This window comes from Abramis brama (assembly GCF_963993115.1).
Source record: "Abramis brama genome assembly, chromosome: 25".
NCBI classification, from domain to species: domain Eukaryota; kingdom Metazoa; phylum Chordata; class Actinopteri; order Cypriniformes; family Leuciscidae; genus Abramis; species Abramis brama.
Window position 1 is genome coordinate 25913038 of NC_139987.1, and position 27469 is coordinate 25940506.

At 37.3% G+C, this 27469-nt stretch overlaps 1 protein-coding gene across 2 annotated transcripts; it reads left to right on the forward strand.

The window, feature by feature from the left end:
• Window positions 1–2195: 2195 nt before the first annotated feature.
• Window positions 2196–25749, forward strand: rph3aa (rabphilin 3A homolog (mouse), a). Of its 2 annotated transcripts, none has more exons than XM_084104807.1 (17): window positions 2196–2334; window positions 9194–9331; window positions 11544–11673; window positions 14075–14158; window positions 16367–16535; window positions 16665–16706; window positions 16802–17014; window positions 18303–18455; window positions 18663–18742; window positions 18872–18946; window positions 19097–19206; window positions 19475–19601; window positions 19690–19746; window positions 21653–21804; window positions 21948–22029; window positions 22246–22342; window positions 24918–25749. In XM_084104807.1, exons 2-17 carry the CDS (start codon window positions 9207–9209, stop codon window positions 25049–25051), a joined length of 1830 nt encoding a protein of 609 aa, XP_083960933.1. In that variant the 5' UTR covers window positions 2196–2334; window positions 9194–9206; the 3' UTR covers window positions 25052–25749. The 2 variants fall into 2 exon arrangements, with proteins under 2 accessions (XP_083960933.1, XP_083960934.1); XM_084104808.1 differs by having other exon boundaries at window positions 16805–17014.
• Window positions 25750–27469: the final 1720 nt, after the last annotated feature.

The following is a 27469-nucleotide window of genomic DNA, read 5'->3' on the forward strand; positions in this document are numbered from 1 at the left end:
AATAAGTCTCTGATGTCCCCAGAGTGTGTGTGTGAAGTTTTAGCTCAAAATACCCCACAGATATTGTTATATAGCATGTTAAAATTGTCACTTTTTGAGGGTGAGCAAAAACGCACAGTTTTGTGTCTGTCCCTTTAAATGCAAATAAGCTGCTGCTCCCGGCACAGGGGGCGGAGCTTCAACAGCTTGTGTCCTTTTACCTCACACACACATGCACTGGAAATTTCAAAAGCTTTTAGCCTTTTATGTTCAAACCGGAGTCAGACAATGATGGAGAGACTCAAGAAGAAGTGACAACATGTAGAAGCAACAGCACATTTCTGAATGGTTAGTTGATGAATTTATGCAGCTTATGTGTAGTTATCTTCTAGTCATTGATTAGCATATTCTGTCTTGATAATCTATAAATCGTGTTCCGGGGGTGGGGTTTATGTAAATTTTAGGGTTGGTGATGTCACTAACCCGGGAGGAATGTGGTGTAGTCTCTACCAGCCGTTTGTTGTAGTCCTTAAAAAGCGATTTCTTTAAAAGCAAATATCTCCCTTTGCTTTGAACTTTGAGCGTTGTAACTTTGCAGATGTTGTTTATGCTCAAACAGCAACATTACACACTAACTAAAGTTAGAAAAGTGAAATCATGATCAACCACCCCTTTAATAAAAAATAAAAAAATTCATTGTTAGTTGAAATAAGACAGAATTTGCAAAGTTATTGGGGGACCATTTTAAAAAATAGCTATATATAAAAGTAGTACTGCGCATATGTATTTAAATAAAAATAGAAAATAAGAATAGCAGTTGTAAAGGGTCAGATCACTCTGTCACTGTCATTTTTCAATCTGTGTCTCTCTATTCTCCTGCTGTCACTGTCTCGCGTGCCTCTTGAGATGCTCTTTTTCTCATTCTGCTCACTCTCATCCTCCACTTTCATTTCATTTGACCCTGTCCAGCAGGATCTCTGACCTATGGAAGCTTGTTTCCAGCGTCTGAATGAATCCCGTCCCCAAAGTATTACAGATCGATGGTCATGCTGAGGCGAACCGAACCACTGTGGGCAACAGCAGTCACCAATGATCACACTTTCAGTTTATGAGATGCACTCTTATTTCAGTGTTATTTACTACTATTGTAGTCATTTTTTTAGTTTTCTAAATATATGTATTTATACACAATACATGCATATATATTTTTTAGTTTTTGTTTGAAATATTTCCTTTTAGCTTTAATTGACATTTATTTCAGTTTTAGTAATATTTTCGATTAGCTTTTATTTTTATACATTGTTTTCTTTTAAATTAAGTGGATTTTTATTATTTTTTTGTTTCCGTTTAGCTTGAAATTATATTTATTTCAGTTCTAGTAATTGTACTACTTAAACTTATTTAATTTCAGGCAACAATTTTAATTTAAGTTTGTCAAAGTTTAAGTTCATCTGTTATTTATGTATTAATAATTTTGTTTTGTGCTTTAGTCATTTTTATTAGTTTTGTGTTAAATGTTTCCATTTAGCATTATTTAAATTTCAGTGTTTCAAATTTTCATACTTAAACTTATTTCAGGCGACATTTCTATTAATTTTCATTAAAATGTGTTATTTCAATTAACAGAAACAATTTTTATTAGCTTTATTTAACAATAGCAAAACTAATGTGTTGTGGTGATTTAATCATGTGTCCACTAACCTGCATTTTTGTCATTATTTTTTTCTGCTGTAACTAGTGTTTTGACAAATTGTGGTTACCATGGTAAATGTTTTGTAAGGATAATTCACTACAAATGTAATCACAAGGGGGCAGTAGAATCTCATGATGTCACTCGTTCACTGATGACTGTTATAATTTCTAATTATAACAAATTATAGCATAATTGGTCATTTCGCTCGCACAGAGGCGAACGTGACCTTTTAAAACTAATGAGCCGAGGTAAAAGACAGTGATTGAAAAGAAAAAGAGAAAAGCGTTCTCACTGGAAAACAAAACTGGATAAGAGTATATAAAATAGAATGTTGCTATGTGTGTGTACAAATAATAGTAATAACACAATGAGTTACAGGCCTATAGGAAGGAAGGCAGGCGGAGGAGGTGGATTTGAAAAATTGTTGACTACCATCATCATCATCATCTTCATCAGGTATGTGCCGTGTAAATGATTTCTGCTCTTTCTTTCTCATTGGATCACAGCGCAGCTCGGTCAGATAGGAGGGGGTGGGGGTTTGGCTTTTCTTCTCCCTAAAGACAGTATTAAAGCATCATTCCTGCACCAGTGTGGAGGAGAGAGACACACATCTTCATCTGTACTGCTGCTGAGCCGAGGAGAGCATCTCACCATCAGTGGCGGTGAGTGACTTCACATCACTGACAGCTTGCATCAACTTACAGGGCTCTCATAATTCAACACAAATATCCACATAGTCCAGAATGTGTATTGCTGTAATATAGAATTGAATTATGTGTGTGCACAGAGGCCTTGCATTTAATTGCATTTAATCCATTTAGGTGAAGTTGTAGCTGAATTTGCCAAATGCATCCGTTCAGGAGGAGCGTAATGAATGATATGCATGCCTATTAAAGCTTGCATTAAAACAAATGTTTGTAAATCTTGGACCTGTCGTGGTGGCAGCGAGCTCTATTATTAGACATCACTGTAGAGTACTGTATGCATAGATGCTTCAACATTGCAAAGCAACACAGATGGCTGAGACGTTCATGCATGGTGTGCAATTAATGACGTGATGTGTTTGGAATTGATTCTGACTTTGTGCCACTCTTCTTTTGCATGCATGAGTTTGGTGGAGTTTGGTGTGCTGGCGGGCAAATGGGATTTAAATGCTGTAATGCAAAAGGTTTCTAGGCGTCATGTTAAATTTTACATCATTCTCGGCAGGTTGTTTGCACTCAGTTTTTAGTGCATAGATTCAAATTGGCTCTGAGTTGCTTAGCATCGAATGAGACAGCACATCAAATAGTTGTGAACAGCTCATAGGGCTTTTGAAACAACATCCTCAAAAGGCTCATGATGAGTGTGCGTTATGTAATGGGAAGTTGAGTCTTTTCTCTCTGGGACGTGCTTTTGTGTGCGAGACCGAGATCTGACGGCATTCAAAGATAATAAATGTTGCTTGACAGACACATCTACAATGGAAAACAGTTTTTTGTTCTTAAAGAGGAGAAAGTTTCAGCTTAAAAACACCCTTTTCCTTTGCAATAAAAAAGCAGTGCAACATTTTGCATATTCTGATCATTGAAAAGGAAAGGCAATCTCAGAAAACGTGCAGTTATGGTGCATGCAGGTCGCTTGGCCCCGGGCTCCACAGGATGAAGAATAGGTCATGATTGCATCCCATCCAGGTTTCTTAAAGTCATAGTCTAAACTCCAGCATTCTTTCAGCTCAGATCTTTCTCTAATTCCTGAACGCTTGACTGGCTATATGTGTAGGATTAGTGGCTCTCAGCTATCAGAACTGAAAGTACAAACCATCCAGAACATGGCTGTTAACACTTAATGGCAGTGTCTACTTGCTCGAGTCAGTGCTGAAAATTAAATGTAGGCAATGTTAGATACTCCACAGCTAATCTGATCACTACTGCTGTGTATTAACCCTGTAAAGTCTGACATATAGTCAGAAAATGTACGTTTGTCGAGCCGAGCAAGTTCCGACAGATTTGAGGAAAACTTATGAGGACATGAAAATATTTCTTTCTTTGCAATAATGTGCATTAATGAATCATTCACTGTAAGAACATGCATTATTTTATCTGTCAGAAATAGTTTGAATTGTGAAATGTGGGGGGAGGGATTGGTGATGTCAGCCATCAAAGGGGAAACAAGAAGTATTACATTGTGATGAAAGATTGTGCACCACTAAATCATTACATTAAGACCAGAAACATGAATTAGGAAGGTACATAGTCTATTTTTATTTAATGTTGACTTTAACATTCTCCTTTTACTGTCTAATCAGAGCTACAGAGGACCCGAAACAGAGCCTTGAGGTACTCCTCTCTCTTTGCTGAGGGCTGCGTAGAAAATATCTCCCCCATTGAATGCGTTCACTGCTCAAAGGCGTGTAAAAATAACGGTAACCCTCTTTGACAGTCCACTGTCAGCTCTGCATCTCCACCATGCCACATAGCTGTGGATTTATCACTGTTCTGCATCCGTTTACTCAAAGGGAGACTCATCAAAATGGTGGTAAAGGGATAAACTTGTTGGGGTTCTCAGTAATCTGGTAAGCCGCTTCTTACCAGTGAAGCTCTCAACGTCTAGAGTAGGTGGATGATCTCGTGCGTGCTGATGCTGATGGTGTGTTAGTGTGCATTCTGGGAGAAGAGTGTGTGTTACGGGAATAAGTTAAGTAGGTCAGATACGGTGTATCAAGGCGCTTTAAAATTTTATACATGCACTTTCGGTTGACAGCATCGTGGTGGTGAATTATAAGAAATGTCACATGCAACTTTTCCTTGTTGCATTAAATGCTTCTTAAGTGAGATGATGTATACAGCCTTTCTTTTCTGCTTTCCTTAAGTTAGATTGATCTTTTCACCTCTATTTCTTGCAAAAGAGATTATTTTTTTGTGTGGCTTTGTTCAAATCCATTTTCCAGCTCGTTGGGCCTTTTGCAATGGACATGCACACAGACACTCGCAAGTGCATAGGAAGCGCACTGTAAAATCCCTTCGAGGACCACATTGTATTGTGGAGCTAAAACGCCTCTGTTTCTTTTTACTTCACGTTAATTTGTAGAGCGTTTCCGTGGGCTAGTGACGCTTCTCCTGCTCGGCAGCTGCTGATGAATTCTAAGTGACATGGGTTTTTCCTCTTGGCAGCGCAGCAAGGCAAACCTGGCATCGCTGTGTTCCGGAGCGCGCCTTTTCTTTCCTGTTATGAAAGCTTCCTAACACCTGATTTATTGGTCATGTCCGCAGAAGAATCAATGTACATTTTGTAAATAACTTTTTGGGCCATTTTATTGAAAGTAGAGAGATGACAAATGAGAAATGATGTGGATAATATGGTGGAAACGGCAAGCTGGATTTGAATCCTCATCACCCACATTAGGCTTAATGTTTGTTTTAATGGTTTTAGGTAATGATAATAACCCTGTCCTGTGGCTTAACTAGTAAAGCTACTAGAAGTGTAAAGTGCACACTAACACACCATAAAATTAGCCTTTTAAGTTAAGTTGATGAGCTTTACTACTGTGCACTTCGCATTATGTGCTAAACATATATTTTGCATAATCGAGCAGTGATTGTTTGGTTAGTATGACATTAATACATGTGCATTGTTTGCAGGCCCACTTAGGTACATACGTTAAAGGTCCTGAGTTGTAATACTATATAGCAAATTTCATCTTCCTGTTTTTTTATTTCATCAAAAAATGTAACTATATTATCACCCAGATCTTTATATAAAGTTAGATGTACAAGTGTGTCCAACTTTAACCACATACATACGGTTTACTTAAAAAGGGCGACATAAACTAGCAAAATTGGTTGCATCATCGCAAAATTCAAGCTATATTATCACCCAGCTCTAATATGCTAAATGTGACTAGAAGACATGAAGATAATATAATCATTAACATCTTGATTTTAGGTAAAGGTGTGTGTTGTGAAAAGCGCTGCCTCTAAGGAAAAAAGTCTATGTTAAGATGATTTCAAATGAGTTTATTTGCATGTTTTACAAGAACAAAAAAGGGTTGGAACAACATGAGGGTGAGCAAATATGATGTACCATGCAACACAATGTATCCAAATTACAAAAAGATGCAAACAACAGCACTTTACATGATTATGCATCTTAATCATCATGTTTAAAACTACTTTTGGTCCATTAATTCTTCTTTGATATGATTACAGACCACCTTGTGTGTTTAAACCAGCACATCTCTCCGATTACCACCCACTCGATGCCCCAATTAATCCAAGCATCATTATCCCACATCTCGTTAACCTGTAAGATTACTTACCTTGATGTGGTTAAATAGGCCTACTGTATTCTGGAAACTCAGGACTGGTTTGGAAAAAGGGCATGTGAACGAATGGAGCAGGTGTTTTTGCTAGAAGTGTCTGGGTTGTTGGGGGTCTACAAGCCCAAGGCGTATATAAATCACAGCACAAGAGCTCACTGGAGTGTATTACAGGCAGTAATATCAGCCACGCTGAAGCAGCTGAGGATATAGATTGTGGATGTGTGCAGGGATGTTGGCAACCGTGGGCAGGTGTGGAAAAGAAGTGGCGTTTGCCAAATCCAGGTGTGCTGATCATGTGCCAAATGTCTAATCTGGTTCCAGAGCGCAATGATGTGGCATTTAGGTTTAATATGTGAAATCAGATGGACAATGAAGGTCTGTTGGCCTCAATCTCTGCTACAAATAACTAATTATTCTTATGCTATATGGTTCCTTGAAGATTATAAATGCTCTTGATGTTTCATTATAGGTTCTTCAGATCTGTTTTGGTTTCTGGGTTCCTTAAAGCTGCAGTCCGTAGCTTTTTTGGGTTAAAAATTATCCAAAATAATTTTTTGAGCAAGTACATCACCAGCCAGTGTTCAAAACTCTCTGCTTGCCGTAGCTCGATTCAAAACGGTAAGCTTGTAATAATGTTTTTAATTCCAGTGGTACTGGTGGATTTCCGCGGGAAATTCGAGCATGTCTTTACGTCACATCTGTCCACATAAAGAAGAGTCTCGGCTAGTCGGCTATGAGTGTGAGGATGCTGGAGGTGGAGATTTATAGCCTTTTCTCACAGCACTTGATATAATTAAACTTATCAATTTGATGGCGGATCCAGAAAGGTTCAAACGACAATCACCAGTGACAACTAGAGATTCACCCGTTGTAAAACGCGAAAGACTTTGGATTAAATAAGAGACTGTAACCGGCTCATGCGAAAACAAGGACAAATATCGGAAGGGCATTAAATGTAGTCACGCAATGCTGATGTTGTTAACATTAGCAATTTGAGAACAAAGTATAATTTGCACGGTTTGACGTGATATGATAAGCGATCGTTAGATTTAATCGGCGCGATTTACTGCAATGCTTTTTTCCCCTTAGTTGGTCAGAACAAAAGTGGATGTTACTTGTTCAGACGACATTTTCCGGTGAAAATTCTTATGTTGGTCATACTTCCCAAAAGTAGAATCTGTGATTGCGAATGCCAGGATCCACACTGTGATTGACAGCCACACGTTCTCCTCAAAACACTGGATTCATCCGCGCTGTGCCGTGCCGAGGCACAACCCACGTAAAGTTCATAATTCTGTGAATAACTGCAATTGCTGATTTCGAACAGAGATGGCGACAAAGAGGAAAAGCTGCAGACTGCAGCTTTAAATAATAGTAAAAAAAAAAGAAATAAAAAAAAAGAAAATGGAACTGTTTATTGAGCCTTTTGCATGTGAGTTTTTGTTTTGTTTTTGTATTTCATTTTGTTTTGTATCATATTTGAAAAATCAAGCTTTTGTGGCTCAAATATCGAGGGGAAAAAAACTCTATTTTTCAGAGGCACAAACTGAGCTGAAATATGCAGTTTGGTTTATTGAAATGCTTGGTTTTATGATAAAAGCTCTGTAGTTTTTAATGCATTGCTATACAATGATGATTGAGAGATGCACAAATAAACCTGATGATCATATTTCAGCTTCAGGACGATTTTGTAATTAAACTAAAAGGCTTTTATACTTGCTAAAAAAAAAAAAAAAGTATAAACTATCAATCAGACGACAGAAGGCATGGAGCAGATTTTGTGCAACAGCAAAAGTTCTGATCATGTTGATAATTTAGAGGCCTAATATATTTGTGTATCAAATATGATACAGTAGGCTTTATAGGGTTAAGGCACCAAAATTAGATGTTTAACTTTTGGCATCATAATAGAACTTTATTGGTTCTTAATTAGAAAATGTATTTTTAAGATTGTTAAGTTGAAGGTTTAGTGTGTTCGTATCAAACTCAGCCAAAGATTTCCACAGCTGTGCTCGCTTTTCATGAGACGGTCTATATTTCATGGCTCAGCGATATTGATTTTGATTTAGCCATTAGTACAATAATGCAATCAATGTCCTGAACGTCCCAGCATAGAAAATGACATTTAGGGCACATTGATGCACTGCACCCAACAACTGACCCAACCAGAAAGACATGGACCGGCTCCTATCCTATTATAGTCTGTGACAAATGGTTTTTCAGACGTTGCTTAATAAAAGACTGAGAAAAGCTGTGAAACGTCCACACCAAATAAATGGAAAATACTTTATATAAAAATGATAACCAAGTCAAACAAGAGAAGCTCGCACACATAATTGTAGAAGATTTCTTACTAATTGCTTTTATATCGAAGCCAAAAAGATGTGCTCAGAACCAAGACAAATTGTGTTGCTTTGTAATAAATCTGGTTAAGCTGTAGAGCGAAACGTCTCCCGGTTCCTTCCTTTTATTTGTTTATCGCTCCATAAATGTGTCTCCGTCTGCATTGGATGTATTTGTATGAAGCTCAGATTAGAGTTGCAAGCATTTACATTTAAGTGCAAGGCTGATGTTTTTGTCGTCGTCAGCATTTGGCATTAATCTCAGCAGGGTTAGCTAATGCAAACACGTTTGATTTTTTGTTGTTGATGTTTCGGTGAACCCAGCAGGCCCTTAGAGACGCCAGGAATATGCTTTCGAACGTATAGAAACAGCTGATGAGATGAACAGTGACAGCACTGGTGTGAGAGTGTGATGTAATTTCTGATCATCACTCTCCCTCTATTTCCCCTTTATTCAGTCTCTGTGTCCTCCTCCTCTTTATTTCACCCTCAGGTGGCAATCAGTCATGTCCTCCGTCACCTTGACATTTTCAATCAGCGGTTCGAGCATCTCTGTGGGGACGAAATAGCATTTGCCCAACACGCCGGAAAGAGCGGTGCATTGACTCATTAATGATATGACATGCTGTAATGTCAAAAGGCACCGAGCAGATTTCACTTTCACTGGAGATAAAGCACAAAACAGCTGTCGTAATTGCTTTACCTTTAAACATTTGTTTCCCGACTGATGCGTTTCCGTATGGTGCTCCTCTAAAATCCCCTCTGTTGTTGATTGTGATTGGGTAATAATATGGACAGATGGGAGTTTTCGCTCGTGTGTTTAAGCATTCGGCGCTGCAGATGTGTTTGTGTGTTTGATTTTTATGCTTGTGTGTTCAGGACGGGCTGTGAGATGTACGGCAGGCAGATGGAGTCCGCTATCGGAACCGAGGAGCTGACGGATGAGGAGAAGGAAATTATCAACAACGTACTGGCGAGAGCCAAGATGATGGAGGTCATGGAGCAAGAGAGGATTGGGTGAGACGTTGCTTTAAAGTCGTCTTTTTGTTCTGTTCCCGATTGAGATCTCTTTAACTGGTTAGTTGTCTCTCCTAGACACCAATGGGAACTGTTTTGTAAAGATAGACCTGGAAAAAACTTTTTTTATTGCCATTTTTTTAAAAGGAGTGAATACTTTTATTCAGCAAGGAAGCATTAAACTGATCAAAAGTAACAATTTCAAATAAATTCTATTCTTTTGAACTTGGTTACACTTTATTTTAAGGTGTCATTGTTACAGTGTAATTATATATTTAAGTACTGAGTAATATTAAGCAACTACATGTACTTACTATAGGGTTAGGGTAGGATTAGGGTTAGTTGCATGTAATTATGCATAATTTACTGTTATTACTATGGTAAGTACATGTAACATATGTCACAAGGGCACTGTAAAATAAAGTGTTACCTTGAACTTTGCATTCATCAAAGAATCCTGAAAAAAAGGATTGCAATTTCCCCAAAAATATGAAGCAGCACAACCGTTTTCAACATTGATAATAATCATAAATGTTCCTTGAGCATCAAATCATCATATTAGAGTGATTTCTGAAGGATCATGTGACACTGAAGACTGGAGTAATGATGCTGAAAACTCAGCTTTGATCACAGGAATAAATTACATGTTTAAATATATTCACATAGAAAACAGCTACAGTATTTTAAATTATAATAATATTTCACAGACTTGATGAACAGAAGAGACTTCTTTCAAAAACATTACAAAAATGGGGTATATGTCAGGTAATATTTCATTTGTTATGTGAGGTGTGATTTTAAATAATAAGCAGTGTTTTTACTGTACAATTTGTACTTCGGCTGCTCGATGAGAACACATTTTTATCATTTCTTGGGTCAAGAAAGAGCTGAAGTTTGCGATTTATATTTAGTTTAGTTTGTCTAGATGGGCTTAAATCAGCAGTACTGTAGGCTTTCCTGTTACATATATCACGCATGGATGCTGATATGGCAATATAAACTCAAATACTACTACATATCACACATGCACACTTCAATAAGCCGACAAAATGCATTTGTGTCTATTTTATTTATTTCAAGAAATATGAGGAGTAACAACTGAGACAACTTTGATATTTTAGGTGAAGTCAGTCATAATGAACTCCATGTCTCTTGAGATATGGACAAACAATGTCTGTGCAAGGAAATTTTCCTCTGCCTAAAACAATTATCCCAAATGTCTGTTCCAGAAAGCTATACAATTAAATGGAGACAAATAGACTTTGCTGAAGCTTCTTGCTTGATCGATTTTGTTTTATTGTATCAGCATGATTTATTTTTTTAGCTCTGAGGTTCAGTTTTATATCAACAATTGTGTCATGTTTCCATTTGTATTCCTCATATGGCATTTTTAGGAGAAACATCTGAAACGAAGTAGCAAAAGTTAGGGTTTAAAAGACAATTGATATTCATTAATATTATCGATTTTATCAGATGAAAACTAAATTTTAACTGAATTGAGCTGAATGACACTGACTTTGACACTTATTGAATCAACATTGAACTGACTTTAGCTGAATAATGACACTTGTCCTTACAGCTGAAATTAAATTATTTGCATAACTGATTAATTTTATAACATTAACACTGTTAAGCTGCTTTGAAACAATCTGTATTGCATAAAGCGCTGCATAAATAAATGTGACTTTTCTTGATACAGTGTGTAATTTCTGCACTGCTAACAGGACATATGACTTTTCACAAAGTTCTTCCATTGGTTGACCAAACCTGTTTTCATAAGAACCGCAGGGTCAGTTCCCTCCATCCTATGAATGCTATCACATTAGCGCACACAGAACTGGACTGGACAAAAGCAATATTGACCAACACCTGAGACCCCGTGACAGAGGGACATTGCCTAATAGTTTCCTCTCATTCTGCAGTGCAATTCAGCCCAAGCACATCTGTCCAAGTGATTGAGAAGACGAGTGTGTTTAAGCTTTTTTTACGAGCCAAGAGTCAGCCGAGGAATGTGCTGGAAGAAATTAATAGTGCTAACTAAACAAGAACGGCACTGCCTTCTTTCTCACTCTCTTTTTCTCTCTCTCTCAGCACTTTGCTTGCAAAACGCCTTTACTCTCAGTTCTTTTCATCAATGCATTTGTAGAGGTATTTAATCACTTAAAGGAGAGTGTGTTGCTGATGTTATACTTTGTTGTTTTTCGTCCCGCAGGCGTCTGGTAAATCGCCTGGACAGCATGAAGCAGACGGCCTGTGGTGACGGATACTCCCGTTGCTTACTCTGCGGTCAGCAGTTCGGCCTCGCGGGCGTCAGTGCGGTCGTGTGTGCCGAGTGTAAAAAGGTACACGTGAGCTGTGTCCCAATTCAGAGGCTGCATCCTTCGAAGTCCGCACCGAGCGTTGTTAAAGGAGTAGTTCTCTTTCAAAAAAAATATTGCTGATAATTCACCCCGATGTCATCCAAGATGTCCATATCTTTCTCTCTTCAGTCAAAAATAAATTAAGGTTTTTGAGGAAAACATTTCAGGATTTTTCTACACAGAATGGACAACCAACTATTCCAATGTTCAAAGAAGGTTCAAATGTGAGTCTCAATGCAGCTTCAAAGTCTCGACACGATCCCAGTCGAGAAATAAGGGTCTTATCTCGCGAAATGATCGATCATTTTCTATAAAAAAAATAAAATAAATAAAAATAAATATATATATATATATATATATACACACACTATTTTTTAACCACAAATGCCCATCTTGTACCATCTCTGAGATGCGTCATCACGTTGGAAAGGTCACGAAAAAAATAAATAAATACTAAATTAAAACAAAGATGTTGGACGATTTTGAAGTCGGAGGAGAAAATTAGATGGAATTTTTCATCCTTGCCTACCTTTTTGAACCGGAGTACACAGACAAATAACTTAGATGACGTGACGCGTGACCTTTCCAACGTAATGACGCAATGTGGCACATATCAGAGATGGTACACGACGAGCATTTGTGGTTAAAAAGTATATATATATTTTATATATATATATAATTTTTTTTTTTTGAAAATGACCGGTCGATTGGCTAGATAAGACCCTTATTTCTCGTCTGGGATCGTGTCGAGACTTTGAAGCCGCATTGAGACGGACATTTGAACCTTCAAACCGTTGGTTGCCATTGAAGTCCATTATATGGAGAAAAATCCTCAAAAACCTTAATTTCTTTTCGACTGAAGAAAGAAAGACATGGATATCTTGGATGCCATCGGGGAGAGTAAATTATAAGCGATGAAAGTGAACTAATCCTTTAAATGGGACGGTCTAGCCTAAGGAGGATTGCTTTTGTTGCCTAATAACTGTAGCTATGTTTCCATCCACCTGCATTTTGGAATATCGCTTAAATTGCGCCAAGATGACCATAAATTCTAAAAATGAACAGAAAAAATGCATGCGCTCAATTGAGTCGGATTATTATTATTTTTCGGTAAGAAAACATGCGCATAAATTACAACGGAAACACATTTACAGAAGAAATTCCTCAATCAAAAAAGACTTTTGCGGTGGTACGGCTTAACTAGACAAACCAGCGGACCGATCTCGTTGCAGAGCATCTGAAATGCTGTTTTGGTCAGAATTACCTTCCAGAACTGTCTCCCAAACAGCAGCATCCGTCTCAGAAAACAAGATTTTGCTTTATTGTGTTTCGTCTGCGTGCTCTGAGATGCAAGCAATTTATTATATACAAAATTATTATATACAGTGGCTTCTCCTAATGCAGCTACTTCCATTTTTCTTAGTGATATTTAGCGGCAGTTTGGTGATTTTGTTCGGTGCTTTATATTTTATGTAATATTCTAATTTTGCGCATAAGTTAAATTCGCAACTTTGGATGGAAACATAGCTTGTGACGGCTGCCGTTGAAGAGCGACAGTAACGCTTGTACTGGACTTTGAGTTGTATTCATCAGTCTGAAAACAAAACACGGTTCACAACCTGTTTAAATATGATCACCTTGGTCCATTTATGAGCAAAATAAAGAGTGTAAACCATCTATAAAATCACATCTTAGAAGATATGCCAATTTGAACCACTTTAAGATTTTTACATTTGCATCATTAGACACTCGAGCAAGTTGAAACCAAATACTTGCATATAAAAGTGTAATCTGGCATTTTCTCTAAAACAATTCCAGTTCACCAGCAGACAATGAATTTTGGGATAGTCTGGGCCATGAAGGGTCCACTCTGTTCTATCCTTCAAGGCCTGGGAAACAAAGGACGCATATGTAGGTCGCTTTCAAACCTTCGAATTGGGACAGCCTTCGCCACACTGCTACACCTTCAAATGCAGCCATTGAAGAATGCAGCCTCTGAATTGGGACACAGCTAAACATTCGACCTCATTTAATTATCTAATGTACGTCTTCCAATAATGATTGTCCAAAAATAACCAAGCAGAAATGAACGAGCAATATGCACTTATCTTTATTATGCCCTGCCCAATACTGAGCCACGTGCACATTTAAGAGGGATGCCAATCAGTCGACATGATGGAAAATAAAGACGCAGTCGCCGTGCACAGGCCTTTTTTTTGGTGCATGACACAAAGATCAATAGACTCTTTATTGATCCCGCAGGGGATATTTAGTGTGCGGGCTGTTTTCCAGTAGTGATGGAACTCCAGAGGAGGTTAATGCCATCTGAGTGCGTTTACACCTGCGCAGCCTCCTGAGGCTTGTTTGTGTTTCCCCCCCACAGAACATGTGCACGAAGTGTGGCGTTCAAAGCATCAGTCGTTCCAGTCCAAAATGGCTGTGCAAAATCTGCTGTGAGCAAAAAGAGGTGAGATGCAAACCTAAAATTGTCATTATTCGCAGTTTTTTCCACACATTTCTGAGCCAACAATGACAGGTCATTGTGGCCATGACTGTCAAGCTTACAAAAAAACAAAACAAAAAGTGCTATAAAAGTGTCATTAAAGTAGTCCATGCGACTTGTGCACTTGTATTGTGAAGTCATATGATGATCGCTTTGTATTAGGAACAGACACAAATTTAAGTTGTTAACTTCTTTAGCTCTCAAATCGCCTTTTATACAGTTTTACTTTAGAAAGTTTGATGACGTTGACAAACACTATTGGCCTTTGTTTGTGTTGCACTGTTTATTTAGTATCATTGATATACTATTATAGTTTTTGGTAATATTTTGTACTAGATTGAATTTTTATTAAAGTTATTTTTTGTTGTTGCAATTTTATGTTTTTGTTATTTTATTAGTTTTTTTAATGTCTAGATAGGATATGATTTATTATTATTTTTTACATTATTACGATTTAGTTAGTACTTCAACCCAAACTTAACTAAAATTAGACATGTTGCTTTAGCAACTAAATTCATGTTTTTTAGTTAACGTTAATAACCCTGGTTTGTCGTAACCAAAAAGTGGTGCACTGATTTGAAAATGCAAAATCAGAAAAAAAAGTCATATAGACCACATTTTATTAAATTCCACATTATGTAACAAAATCCACATTATATCTGCAAAAAATTGTAATGTTGATGTTATGGAATATTTTGTTTATTTTAATATATTGTTTGGTTATGTTCTAGTGAGAGATTTCCTCTCTATCATTAATTATCTGGAAAATGTCTTCTCTCTTGTGACTTCCACATTAAGTAATCAGGTGACTGTCACATGACTAATTAATTGTTGTTTAAAAGGACTCTGAGTGTATTTGTTGTTACCCAGGCTCATTAGCCACAACGCGTCGGTGTGCGGTTATTCGTGAACTGATTTTAATTGCCTAAGCCATGACTAAATAAATATAATTTTAAATATTTACTAAAATTGTCAAGTGCCTTGGCTTGATACATTTGTATGAGTTAAACTATCCCTACACCCAAAGAGCACCGGGATACGGATTTTACACCCTACGCAGCACTTTTTTTGCACTCCTTGCTTTATGGACTACATTTGATCACAGAGATCGCTTTGAGCAGCATGAAGATTAAAAAACAAACTTTCCCTTAAATGTTATATGAAAAAAAAAAAAAAAAGACTTAATGTTGGTTTGGAACAACATGAGAATGATTAAATGATGACAAAATTCTCCTGTTTGGGTGAATTATTTTTTATATTTTGAATCTGTTTAAAGGTTTATACTTACAAAAGGGTTTTCATTCAATTTAAGTGCTTGTTAATGTAAATCTATGTGCAATGCTTACGCAGATATGTGCATGTCTGATTCAACAAATCTGTTATGAATAATATTTCAGTGGCTGCACAGAATAATTACTCTGTTACTCAGAGATATAAATGGATAGGGTAGATCAGCACCTCTGACTTTCGAAGACACTTCGTCAAAAGGATGAATCATCTTATCACAGTCGATGTAAGTCACGGTTAGTCTCGTTGTCAGACGGGGTCAGTAGCAGCAGGAGATGTGACTCTCTTTAATGCAACTCGATCGTTAAGCCTGAATCCCTTTTATGTTTAATCCATTGAGTCGCTGACATTCAGAGTTCCTGCATTTTCAGAATCCAGTCATTCAAGCTCCCAGCTGATGCTTATTTGTATAGTAATTGGCTGAAATGAGATTCACAGGTGCTGTAAAAAAAAAAAAAAACCCACACAAACTAATACAATTCAGCATTGTTTTTGCAATTACCTTGCTACCGCAAACAATCCATCCTATTTTTCCGAGTCTATGAATCCTAGCTAATGTTGTTATGTATGTGTTATCTGTTAAGATTCAAATTAAGCTTTTTTTTTGCAACTTCACAGCGTATCAAATTACTTGGAGCTTGGAAAGTGGAACAGCAAAGATGCAGAAACAAGGCTGATTTTTTTTAAAATTAAATTTACATTTTCCCCCTTGGGCTGAAGTCTGTTTTAGGACAAAATGACTTTAGCAGACTCTTACAATTCACTCACACAAGCAAGAGTTTGCTGAACTGAGCACAAATGTATGTTATTAGTGGTGAATTAGAATAAATCAGTGCACTAAAATTACATTGAAGTTGCCAAATGACTATTTATTCTTTCCCTAAGATGCTGAAGCGGTCCGGTGCCTGGTTTTTCAAAGGTTTACCACAGCAGGTTTTACCCGCTCCTTTACCGATCTCCAATCAGAGAGCGCCCAGTACAACCAGTGCACCGACTTCTACCAATCCATCAACCAATCAAGAGTCCTCAATACCGCCACGTCAAAAAAATGGAGGTAAACACTAAAAGTCCTAATTACAAATTCTGAATACTGTGCAGAGTAATTTATTGCAATGTTTTCATAATTCACGGTTCAAAGAAACTGATATATTTTTTCATTCTGGAATATTGCATTGCATTTCAGAGAGCATGCTGGTCACCGGCAGAGAGCAGCAGAAGATATCTGGTGAGTGTCCTGCATTTCATTAACTCGTAATATCACTAGGAGGAAATGAGGCTTACGATCATGCAGTATCATTTTCCCGTTTTCTCCATGCTCAGCAGAAACGATGCCCCCTAAACGAGAGGAGCATTCTGTCATATCCCAAAGAGCCCTAGAAGAGGACCGAGGTAGACAGTCTTTGAGCAGGAACACAATTCAGTCCAACATCGCCATGGAAGGACAAACTTACCCAGCTGTGGCGACGAGAGAAGCACCGGCTCCGAGCTCCAAACCTCCGGTGTCGACCTTTTCCACGACTTCCATACAAAAAGGTGAGCGTAATATCCAACTCATGTATTATCCACAAGATGGGGAAATTATAAAACTTGGATTGCCCTTTGATTGTGCAGAGGTTAAGGATCAGGGGCCTCAATTATAAAACACACACAACTTGATTTGATTCTAAATTCCATGCATTTCATCCTAGGACAAAAGTGAGGAGCAAATTGGGATAATAAAAAGGATGTGAAAATTTTATGTGAGCTCATACATGCTAGTAATTAAAATAATCCATCGTTTATTAAAAATCGCAATATGCATCGATATTATTCTAGGTGCAAAAAAGCAACTCAATTCATTATGTATGATTTCCTGAAAATAATAATATTTAAACATTTATAGTGTATATATAATGTTTAAACATCTATTATATTACGTATATTTTGGGCATTCTGTAGTTGGAGTTGATGAGCTCACATTGCACTTGAATTTAAGATCAACTCTGATTTATAAAGTGGGATGCATTTAGGAAAAAATGTTGTGCGTATGGACATTTTATCAGCAACATTTCGCAAATAATTGTATGTTTATATTCAGGATTATTCTACATGTGTCTTTATAAATGAGGCCCCTGGGCTGGTAACCAAAAGCTTGTACGTTTAAATCCTGCATTGCATTTGTCGCCATTGTGCCCTTGATCAAGATGCTTAACCCCAGATTGCTCCAGAGGGACTGAACCTATAATAAGCGAACTGCAGATTGCTTTAGATAAAAGCATCAGCCAAATGGCTTCTTACAGTTGCCTGATGCATCTGGAGGTATCGATCTGGATGCTTAACTCTGCGATTACGGTTTCATTCCTTAATTGTTTTTTTTGTGTAACACTGTAGCAATCTCACAGATTTTACGTAAACAGAATCTGTTCAATAAGTGCACATCTCTCGGATTTATAAAATGGGATGCATTTGGGAAATTTTTTGCGTGTATGGATGTTTTATCAATCGTTTGTAGGAACATTTCGGTTCATTCCACGCACATCTTTATAAATGTGGCCCATAGGTTGGGTAACCAAAAAGTTGTAGGTTTGGATCCTTCAAGGTTTTGATTTGTCGCCATTGATCAAGGTGATTAACCTCCGATTTGCTCCGGAGGGACTGAACCTATAAACTTTTGATAAAAATGGCTAAAGAGTTAGATGCATCTGGAGGTATTGATCTGGATGCTCAACTTGGCGATTACTGGTTCCGTCCTTGACTGTTGTAGTACAACACTGTAGCAATCAAAGATTCTGCTTCAAAAGAATCTGCACAAGAAGTGCATGTCTCTTGTTATGAATTGTAGATCCTGCGAGTCGACCGGAGGCCAGGGCACCACCTGCTACGCAGCCCGACGCACGTTTGCCAGCTGCCAACAGCGTTCCTGCTTCACGCCAGCCACCACCCCCCACCGCAGAGGATGAAGAGGATGCCAACAGCTATGACTCTGACGATGCCAGTAAGATGCTAATTTGCACTGACATATGGACATGTTTGTACCCCATGGGAACCACACAGAACAAAATGATTTACCGTGGAAGTCTTGCATCACAGATTGCATAAAATCAGCAGACGTGTATTTGAGAAAGCCGTTTATGTAAGACTGTAATTCTTTGGTGTCAGCCTTTTTTTTGTCTTCTCTGACACGATGTTGTCCACTTTCCAGCCACTCTGGGCATGCTGGAGTTCAGTCTGCTCTACGAAGAGGAGAAAAACGAACTGCATTGCAATATAATCAAAGCAAAGGTATTGTCTTTCTTCCCTAGAACGAGCAGTTTCGATGCAGTCTATTTTTGCACTGAAAACATGTTTCTGAAGTATCATGTCACCATGTGTATAACTGCTAACCATGCAATTATTCCGTCCTTGGTGAAGGGTCTGAAGCCAATGGACTCCAATGGTCTGGCTGATCCTTATGTGAAATTGCACTTGCTTCCAGGAGCCAGTAAGGTACTGATCCTGCTAATATCACTAGCTTTGTTTACATGCAACCAAAATATCCATTAGCAATTGGATTTATGTATTATGAAGATGTTGCTGTTGAAATTGACTACTCACAGAATGCAATAGATGCACAAAGGTGTTTTGTCAATCTCTTAGTCTAACAAGCTAAGAACGAAGACGCTTCGCACCACCTTGAACCCTGTGTGGAACGAGACCCTTGTTTATCATGGCATCACTAATGAAGACATGCAGAAAAAGACTCTCAGGTAAAAACAGCTCTACTATATGCAATGCACTGAAGCTTTCCGAGGTAAATGTGAATGGCCAACATAATGCTAATTGTTTACAATTCTCCTTCCTCAATGGATGAAGTCGTTTGCATGATCGTTGTGTTTTATTGCCTTGCATTTTCAACTTAGAGATTCTTGGAGAGCCTCACTGATGTATTCAGTTAGAATAGTTTGCAGCGGACTTAATTAAGCCGTGACATTTCCCAGAGTTGAAAGGTTCAGCATCCGCATTGTTCCCTGGCAGGCTTTCAGTCAGTGATGAGGACAAGTTCGGCCATAATGAGTTTATCGGCGAGACACGGGTGGTCTTGAAAAAACTGAAGATGAACCAGAAGAAAACCTTCAATGTGTGTCTTGAGAGAGTGATTCCGGTGAGCTGGAGGGGAACAGTAAAGTGTTTTGGGGAAAGTTTACTGTGATTATGGCACTGTAGTGAATTGTTTAACATCTCGTACGCAGGTGAGACGCTCTGCTGGCGCAGGTGGTTCTCGTGGCATGGCGCTCTATGAGGAGGAGGTAACGGCATCAGACATTTTGAGAAGTACACATGAAAAGAAAATACTTACAATATTGGTCAAGAGAAAAAAAAAGAAAAAAAAGTCTCTTATGCTCACCAAGGCTGAATTTATTTGATCAAAAATACCATAAAACCAGTAATATTGTGAAACATTTTATTTAAATGTATTTTAAAATATAATTTATTCCTGTGATGCATTAATGAATTTTCTGCATCATTACTGCAGCATCAAACACTTGTTCTGCTTCTTATATTTGTGGAAAGCATTATGCATTTTGTTTTAGGATTCTTTGATTTAATAAAGTAGTATTTATGCATTTATTTGAAACAGAAATCTTTTGTAAAAAATTCTTTACTGATACTTTTGATCAATTTAATGCATTCTTGCTGAATAAAAGTATTCATTGTTTTTATTTAATTTTTATTCTTATTTACCCCCAAACTTATAAATAGTAGTGTATCACAGTTTCCACAAAATTATGAAAGTCTTTTCAACATTGATAATAATAAATGTTTCTTGAGCATCAAATAGCACATTAGAATGATTTCTGAAGGATCATGTGACACTGAAGACTGGAGTAATGATGCTGAAAATTCAGCTTTGATCACAGGAATAAATTGCATTTTAAAATATTCACATAGAAAACAGCTATTTTAGATTGTAATAATATTTCACAATATTACGGTTTTTGATCAAATAAATGCAGCCTTGGTGAGTAGAAGAGACTTATTTAAAAAACAAGATCTCAATTATTTCAAATTTCACTACAATGTAGTGTACAACTGTAGTGGATTTTTCCCTAAACTTGACTATCTAGCGTCTGCAAATCGACACTAATAAATAAAATCTGTCGCGTCTACTGATCGACACCGAGCGTCCACAAATCGACACTTAATAACCTTTATACTCTAGCTCTTTGCGTCTTCTGTCGACAACTGGCCGAGTCTCTTACCCTAACTTACTTGCTTCCCTAAACTGACCTGCTGCGCAGCAGAAATTAACACACAGACATCAGCAAATATCCTCTAAATGCTTTTATTAACGGCCGGGAGAGTGTTCGAGCAGTTCTCAGAGAAACTCTCCCAAGAAGAATCAAGGCCGGAGGATCTCAGACAAATTCCATTGAGAAATCCCACAGTACACAAGAATACAACAGTTTTTATAGTATAGAGCAGGGGTGTCCAAACTCAGTCCTGGAGGGCCACTGTCCAGCAGAGTTTAGCTCTAGCCTGCCTCAACACACCTTCCTGGAAGTTTCTAGAATGCCTAGTGAGACCTTGATTATCTGGTTCAGGTGTGTTTAATTGGGGTTGGAGCTAAACTCTGCAGGACAGTGGCCCTCCAGGAGCAGGATTGGACATCACGGGTATAGAGGTATGGCATAAATGTCAGGCTGCATTACATAATTTCCCCACTATTTGATTGGTTCTTCATATGCAAACCCCTCTGTTACTAGGTAAAGCAAACTTTGTTTTAATGATGACTTCATTTGGTAATCACAAGATTCTAACAGACTGTCTAGTTTCATTTCCCAAACTATGTTATTTATACACACACACGCACACACTCAAAACCAAGTTTTCCATCGGTTTCGTACAGTACATCCTGTTCAAATGTTAGATGTTAAATAAGGTTAGATGTTAGAAACATGGTTAGTTTAATATACAGTTTCAAATTTCTACGACAACAACATAGAAGCGTTTCCAAGAAAGCATTATTGTCCTTTGAGATTCTCGCTGGTGACTGGTATCACCATTGTCCAGTCAAGTAAGGCATGTAACCTCTGTTTCTCCTAGTTGAACTGCAAAACTGCGTGCATTATAAGTCACTAAAGGTTCGGTTAAATGGTTCATCTACCCACAGGACATTTATGTGTTTACTCATCTTTTCTGTGGCTTTTTTAGTGTAAGGACAGTGAAGAGGCAGAGGAGAGGGGACGTATCCTGGTTTCTCTCACCTACAACAGCCAACAGAGTCGTCTGATTGTGGGTGTAGTTCGGTGTGCTCATCTGGCAGCAATGGACTCCAATGGCTATTCTGACCCATTTGTAAAGATGTAAGTATATAACAATATAATTAAAAATAGTGTAATTTAAATGTTCTCTGTAAGAAGAGTCATTTGCTTGTCGGAATTGTTTTGCAACACTCACTTGTCTTATTGAACGATCACAAATGCGCTGTGTTTTTGTGTCTCTGAAGTTTCCTGAAGCCAGACATGGGAAAGAAAGCGAAGTTTAAAACTCAGATCAAGAAGAAGACGCTTAACCCGGAGTTTAATGAGGTACTCTTTCTTTCTATCCGTCTCTGGCGATATGACCTGCAGTGAGCCTCTTGACACGCTCGACATTGACATGCCACCATGACAGTGCTTTAACACACTCTGACACTATTATAAAAGGACGTTTTTTTTAGCCATATATCATGTGAAATGGACCTGTCATGGTTTTCTTTATGTTGTTGAAAATATATTCAGATTATTATTTTTTTGGAATTGCAGGAGTTTAGCTATGAGGTCAAGCACGGTGAACTGGCGAAGAAGAGTTTGGATATCACTGTCTGGGATTATGACATGGGAACATCTAATGATTTCATTGGTGAGAAATATTTTTCAAATTGTTGCTTGATCAGGCCAAAATAAATAAATAAATAATCGAATTAGCACTTGGATGATATTTTAACATTTTGCACAATATTAAGGCTGACGTGTATTGGTCTTTAACTAATGAAAATGTTTTAAATATAAAGAAAAAAATAATAGATTCACCATTTGTGATGTGGCAGCAAGCTATAATGCACATACGTGTTCTTTTTATGTGTTTCTTAGAGGTTGAATTCATATCAAAATCTGCCAAACTTCCAATACTACTTCTGAATAGGATGTCTACTTCATAAATGATATGAAAATTGTGGAAATAATGGTTCAGATCACTCAAGCCACATATGGAAATGGCGGCGCCCTTATATGGGCAGTAATGGAGTCTGGTTGTCACCTAGTGAAAAAGTTCGGTACTGCGCCCAAACAAAATCTCACTGAAAGCTCATTTTTTGAGATATCAACCTAAAATTTGAAACACAACTTGTTCAGATTTTTCGTTTTTTATTTTTTTCCCCGCAGTTTTAGAGTCCAACATGTTTTGAAAATATATATTTTATATAAAATATGAATAATTAAATTTTTTACATTGTACATTTTCATAAACTCAAACTTCTATAACTTTTTTTCTGTTTCACTTTCTTAATTTATTTCACTTCTGCATATCTGCCAAATGTCTTTAAAACAAGACCAATTGTACGTCTATACTCCAAAGCATTCTTTAATTACAACCATTTAAGATCGGAATGTGCATTTTCATGTCTATTCAAAAATACTTTTTTGTATGGGTGACACTTAAGGGGTTATGTTCATATTGATTATATACAATCAAAGAGTTTAAGGTGCATTAGTATTTTTATCTGAAATAGACTGACAGTATGAAATCATGTACATTCATGTGAGAAGAATTTAGTCATTATAAAAGCTGTTTTATTTGACATGGAGAAGTTGCCTCATGGGTGCTGACATATTTAAGATTTAAGTCAGCATGAAACAGAAGTTGTGATGGTTTTTTATTCCCTATTGTGATGTATACCCAAGTTAAACTTATTCTCCAACTAGCAAAAACTAGGGCAGGGCTTACTTTTGTCCGTGGGGAATTGAATGAATGATTGTGGTTTGCTATTGGTGGATCTCATGTGCGTGACAGGTTGCCCCGCCCTTGTCATCAGAGAAGAGAAGAGATGCTGCAAGAGGGAGGGGGAGTTATTCTGATTCAAGATTATGAGGGCGCTTTTAAAAAAAAAACCCCAAAAAACACATAATTTATAATAAATACTGCAATATTACACATTATTTTGATTTCATGGTGTCTTTTAAGATCATATGACCGGCTAACTACTACATACTTTGCCGTTTTAAACCCTTGGACACTTTTTCTAACTGAATAAATAAATCATGGCTGACTGCGAATATACATTTTCAGAATAGTATTATTTTTGTGATTCATATTAAGCCCAAGATCCACCATCATATAGTCACTATTAGGCGGAAAGCTTGTATATCCAAAAAACATTTTTTTAAATAATTAAACACCCTGTTGTCAAAATTGATATAGTGGCTTTATATATAGTCAGACACTTGGATGTGTCATTATATTATTAACATATTACCAGCGGATTTTGGACGTGTGTTTTGTCCGTCATTAGACCAGAATCTGAGGCAGCAAGTTCATCACATTACGTTTTCATCAGCTTGCAGGTTATAAAATTTGTTAACATTTATTTCAAAAACTCACATTGAGGTTATAACGTTTTCATCAGCTTGCAGGTTATAAAATTTACAGTAGCGATGTGGTCAATCAGTTTTTTTCTGTCATTTGGCAAAAAAAATCTCATGTTTTTAAAGATAAAGTGCTTTGCACAGGCTGTTCGAGACAGTACTGGCTGTGACTTGACGACAAATTCTAGACTAAAACATACTTCTTTGCTCCTCAGATACATTTAACATTCGCCTTTAGTGTTTGTAGAGTAAAGAGAACGCTGTACTTATTCAAACAATCAGTTCTTCATTAACCCTTGCATTGCAAACAAGCAGAGACGCTCCAAACTGTGTGCGGCACTTCATTCACGATTGAGTTTTGAGGTTTGACTGACAGTTTGAGGAGCCAATGGAGTTACGAGGTTTAGTCACAAGCTCTTTTTAATACTTTTCATTGGTTACATTTTTGCAAAACCCACAGAAAGACGTCAAGGGTGACCAATAGTAATGATTTATGAAAAAAAAAATGTTTAAAATGACGGAATATTTGAAGAGTTCAGATGCAAAAGCCTTTAAGTGCCATCTGAAATGTTCTTCTAGAATGATCATTTTTATCAAGCTTGTATATTTAAGTTCAGTAATTTCACTTAAATGGCAATGAAAATTACCTATTAATTGTCATTTAAGTGAAAGTACTGAACTTAAATATACAAGCTTGATAAAAATGACCATTCTAGAAGAAATTTTCAGATGACACTTAAGAGGCTTTTGCATCTGAACTCTTCATATACAGTAGATATGAGATTTCTGCCTGACAGCGACGATATGTTGGCCAAAATATCAACATAAACTTCTCATGTGTCTTCTCCACACAGGTGGATGCCAGCTTGGTATCACCGCTAAAGGCGAATGTCTGAAGCACTGGTATGAATGTCTGAAGAACAAGGACAAGAAGATCGAACGCTGGCATGTTCTGTTGAATCAAAACAACGTTGAGGCCGACGACTGAGGCGTCATATCTCCAGAGATCTCCTGACAACACACAATTCTATCTTCCAAACAAAGTAATCTCACTTCCAAACTCAAACTGCATAATGTTTTCTTTTCAATCAGAATGAAAGAACAGCGTTCGCCTTCGCTTCTCCTGAAACCCTGTGCTGAGCTTTAGTGATCCAACTGAGAAAAACCTAAAAACCCCAGTTACTTCTGTATATTTCTCTTTCAGTAAATGCCTTAAAGAACAAAACCTCATGAATACAAATGTGACGCAAATATCTTAGTCATCAAACCCTGCAACCAAATATACTCAAGGACACTGGGCAAAAAAAGGACTTTACTCTTCCAGTTAAAATAGCATGTGAAATGTTGCTATTGTTTGGCATTAGAAATATACACCGTCCTTTTGTTCATTTGTTTAATTCAGTGTGTCACTGACGAGGAACACTGTGCATTAGACAAATTGTGAATATGAAGTTTAGAAAAGTAATATTAGAGTTGTGTAGAGTAAATGACAGGTTGTCTAATTTAAATATTGCATCAGCTACATATTGAAAATGTCTTGTTATGTGCATGGACTTCATGGACGTGTTCTCCAAATATATGTTAATGTCATTAAGTTGAATTCATTTATGTAACATGTGTACAGGTATGATAACAGCTGTTGTTAGTTCACAGTGCACAATAAAGTTCTCAGTTATTGCCTATGGATCGGTGATGTGAACTGTATATTTCTACAGCTGTCAGGTGAACTCTAGAAGTCTCTGGTACGAGGTGCCATGTGACGTCTGGGGGTTTTGGTATTGTGTCTGATGTTTGTAGGCTAAAAGTCAAGGTCATATTCTTTTAAATAATTTCCAAAGCTTTGACCTTCGAACAGTGACGAGGACTTAAAGGTCCCTGGGTCTTTAATCTATTGCCGTCGTGTTTACTTACATCATTATGTAATAGATTAACCCAATGTTCCCGTAAATCTGCATGCATGCGTGACAAAGAAAATCTCTTTCATAAAAAAACCCCTCTTTTTTATTAGACCCTAAATGCATCTTCATTTAGATACTAATTTAGAATAGTTTGTTTGTTGATTTCATAGTTGCACCAAAAGGAATTGCAAAAATAATGACTTATGGAAGTCCAAAGTTGGATGGGTGGTGGTGTTATATTTTTCTTATTAGACTAATTAGAGTTCTGCATGGGTGATGTATTTTTGTTTCATTGTCGGTTTCATTGTCCTGAAGGCAATGGGTTTTTGGTTAAATGTCTGAAATAAGGTCTGCAGTGAACAAGTTCAATTTTATTCTATGACATAAAATATATCAGTAATACAGCCTTGTCATTTACTTGTCTTGTTAAAGATGGTTGCTAACAAGTGGGTAACAAGTTTTTTTTGTTTTTTTTACCTCTGGCTATTGTATTCAGGCTTCACAAATCATAAAAGTCATGTTAATTTTTTGGTCACAGAGCTTATTTTCTGCAATAATCCAAACGCCAAAGGAAAAATCCTGTTGTTGTTGTTGTTGTTTTTAGAGGAAACCAGGGTGATGCTAACTTTCAAATTGGCTGACAAAAATATGCCATCACTGCAGTGCTTTATTTAAAGGTGTTTTCTGAGACAAAGAGCTTTTTTTTATTAAGTTGGTTGATTTTCCCACTGACCACCAGGGCTTGACTAACTTTTTTGCTCAGCAGCCACTGTTGCTAGTGGTTTTCCAAAGTTACTAGCCCACTTTTCACTGGCCATGAGATAACATGAGAAAAACCTGCCATATCGATATTTTTAATATTATCTCATAATTTGGCAGCAGGAATATTAGGCTGCTGTCACTTTAAGACCTGACACACAGATCCATTATACTGTTACACATGCGTTTTCTTTCTCAACTGTTTATGTGAATACTCGCCAAGACCGGCATTTTTACATTATTTTGTATGTGTTTGACTGTTTAAGTGCAATAAGCAGCGAAAAAGCACTCAAATTAGCACTGAGAGGCGGCTTTATGTGAACATACTTTGGTTGTGAGGACAAAATCTGCGGGATTGAGTAAAATTATGTGCAATACGTGCAATCCCACGCTGAAATTGGAGAGATGAGAGAGAGAGAGAAAGAGCTGCTGGCATCGTGTCTCTATTCTGTAGAAAATGAGTGTTGTAAGCGTTTCAGATATTTCAGTATCGAAAAATCGACAAGGGGAGTATTTGTGAAACCTGTTGGTAAACTTTTTTTTTTTCCAGTTCTTGTTTGTGGTGCTAGTGGTGCAGAAATACCACACATCACTTTCAATAACATTAAAATGTAGGAAAATTGGCTTAACCCCACTCAACATATTATGCTAACTAATTTCCCGAATCCAGAATGAGTCTATTTTCCATGTGTCTTTCTTAAGGCTGTTTTGAATGAATATCCATTACCCTGTACCAAAGAAAGGAAAAA

Bases quoted from the DNA above. Each gene is read 5' to 3' on its own strand.
- rph3aa (XM_084104807.1), top strand. From the start codon at position 9,207: ATGTACGGCAGGCAGATGGAGTCCGCTATCGGAACCGAGGAGCTGACG. The intron at 19,207-19,474 runs GTAAAAACAGCT...GTTCCCTGGCAG, and splicing joins ATGCAGAAAAAGACTCTCAG to GCTTTCAGTCAGTGATGAGG. The intron at 22,030-22,245 runs GTACTCTTTCTT...TTGGAATTGCAG, and splicing joins TTAACCCGGAGTTTAATGAG to GAGTTTAGCTATGAGGTCAA.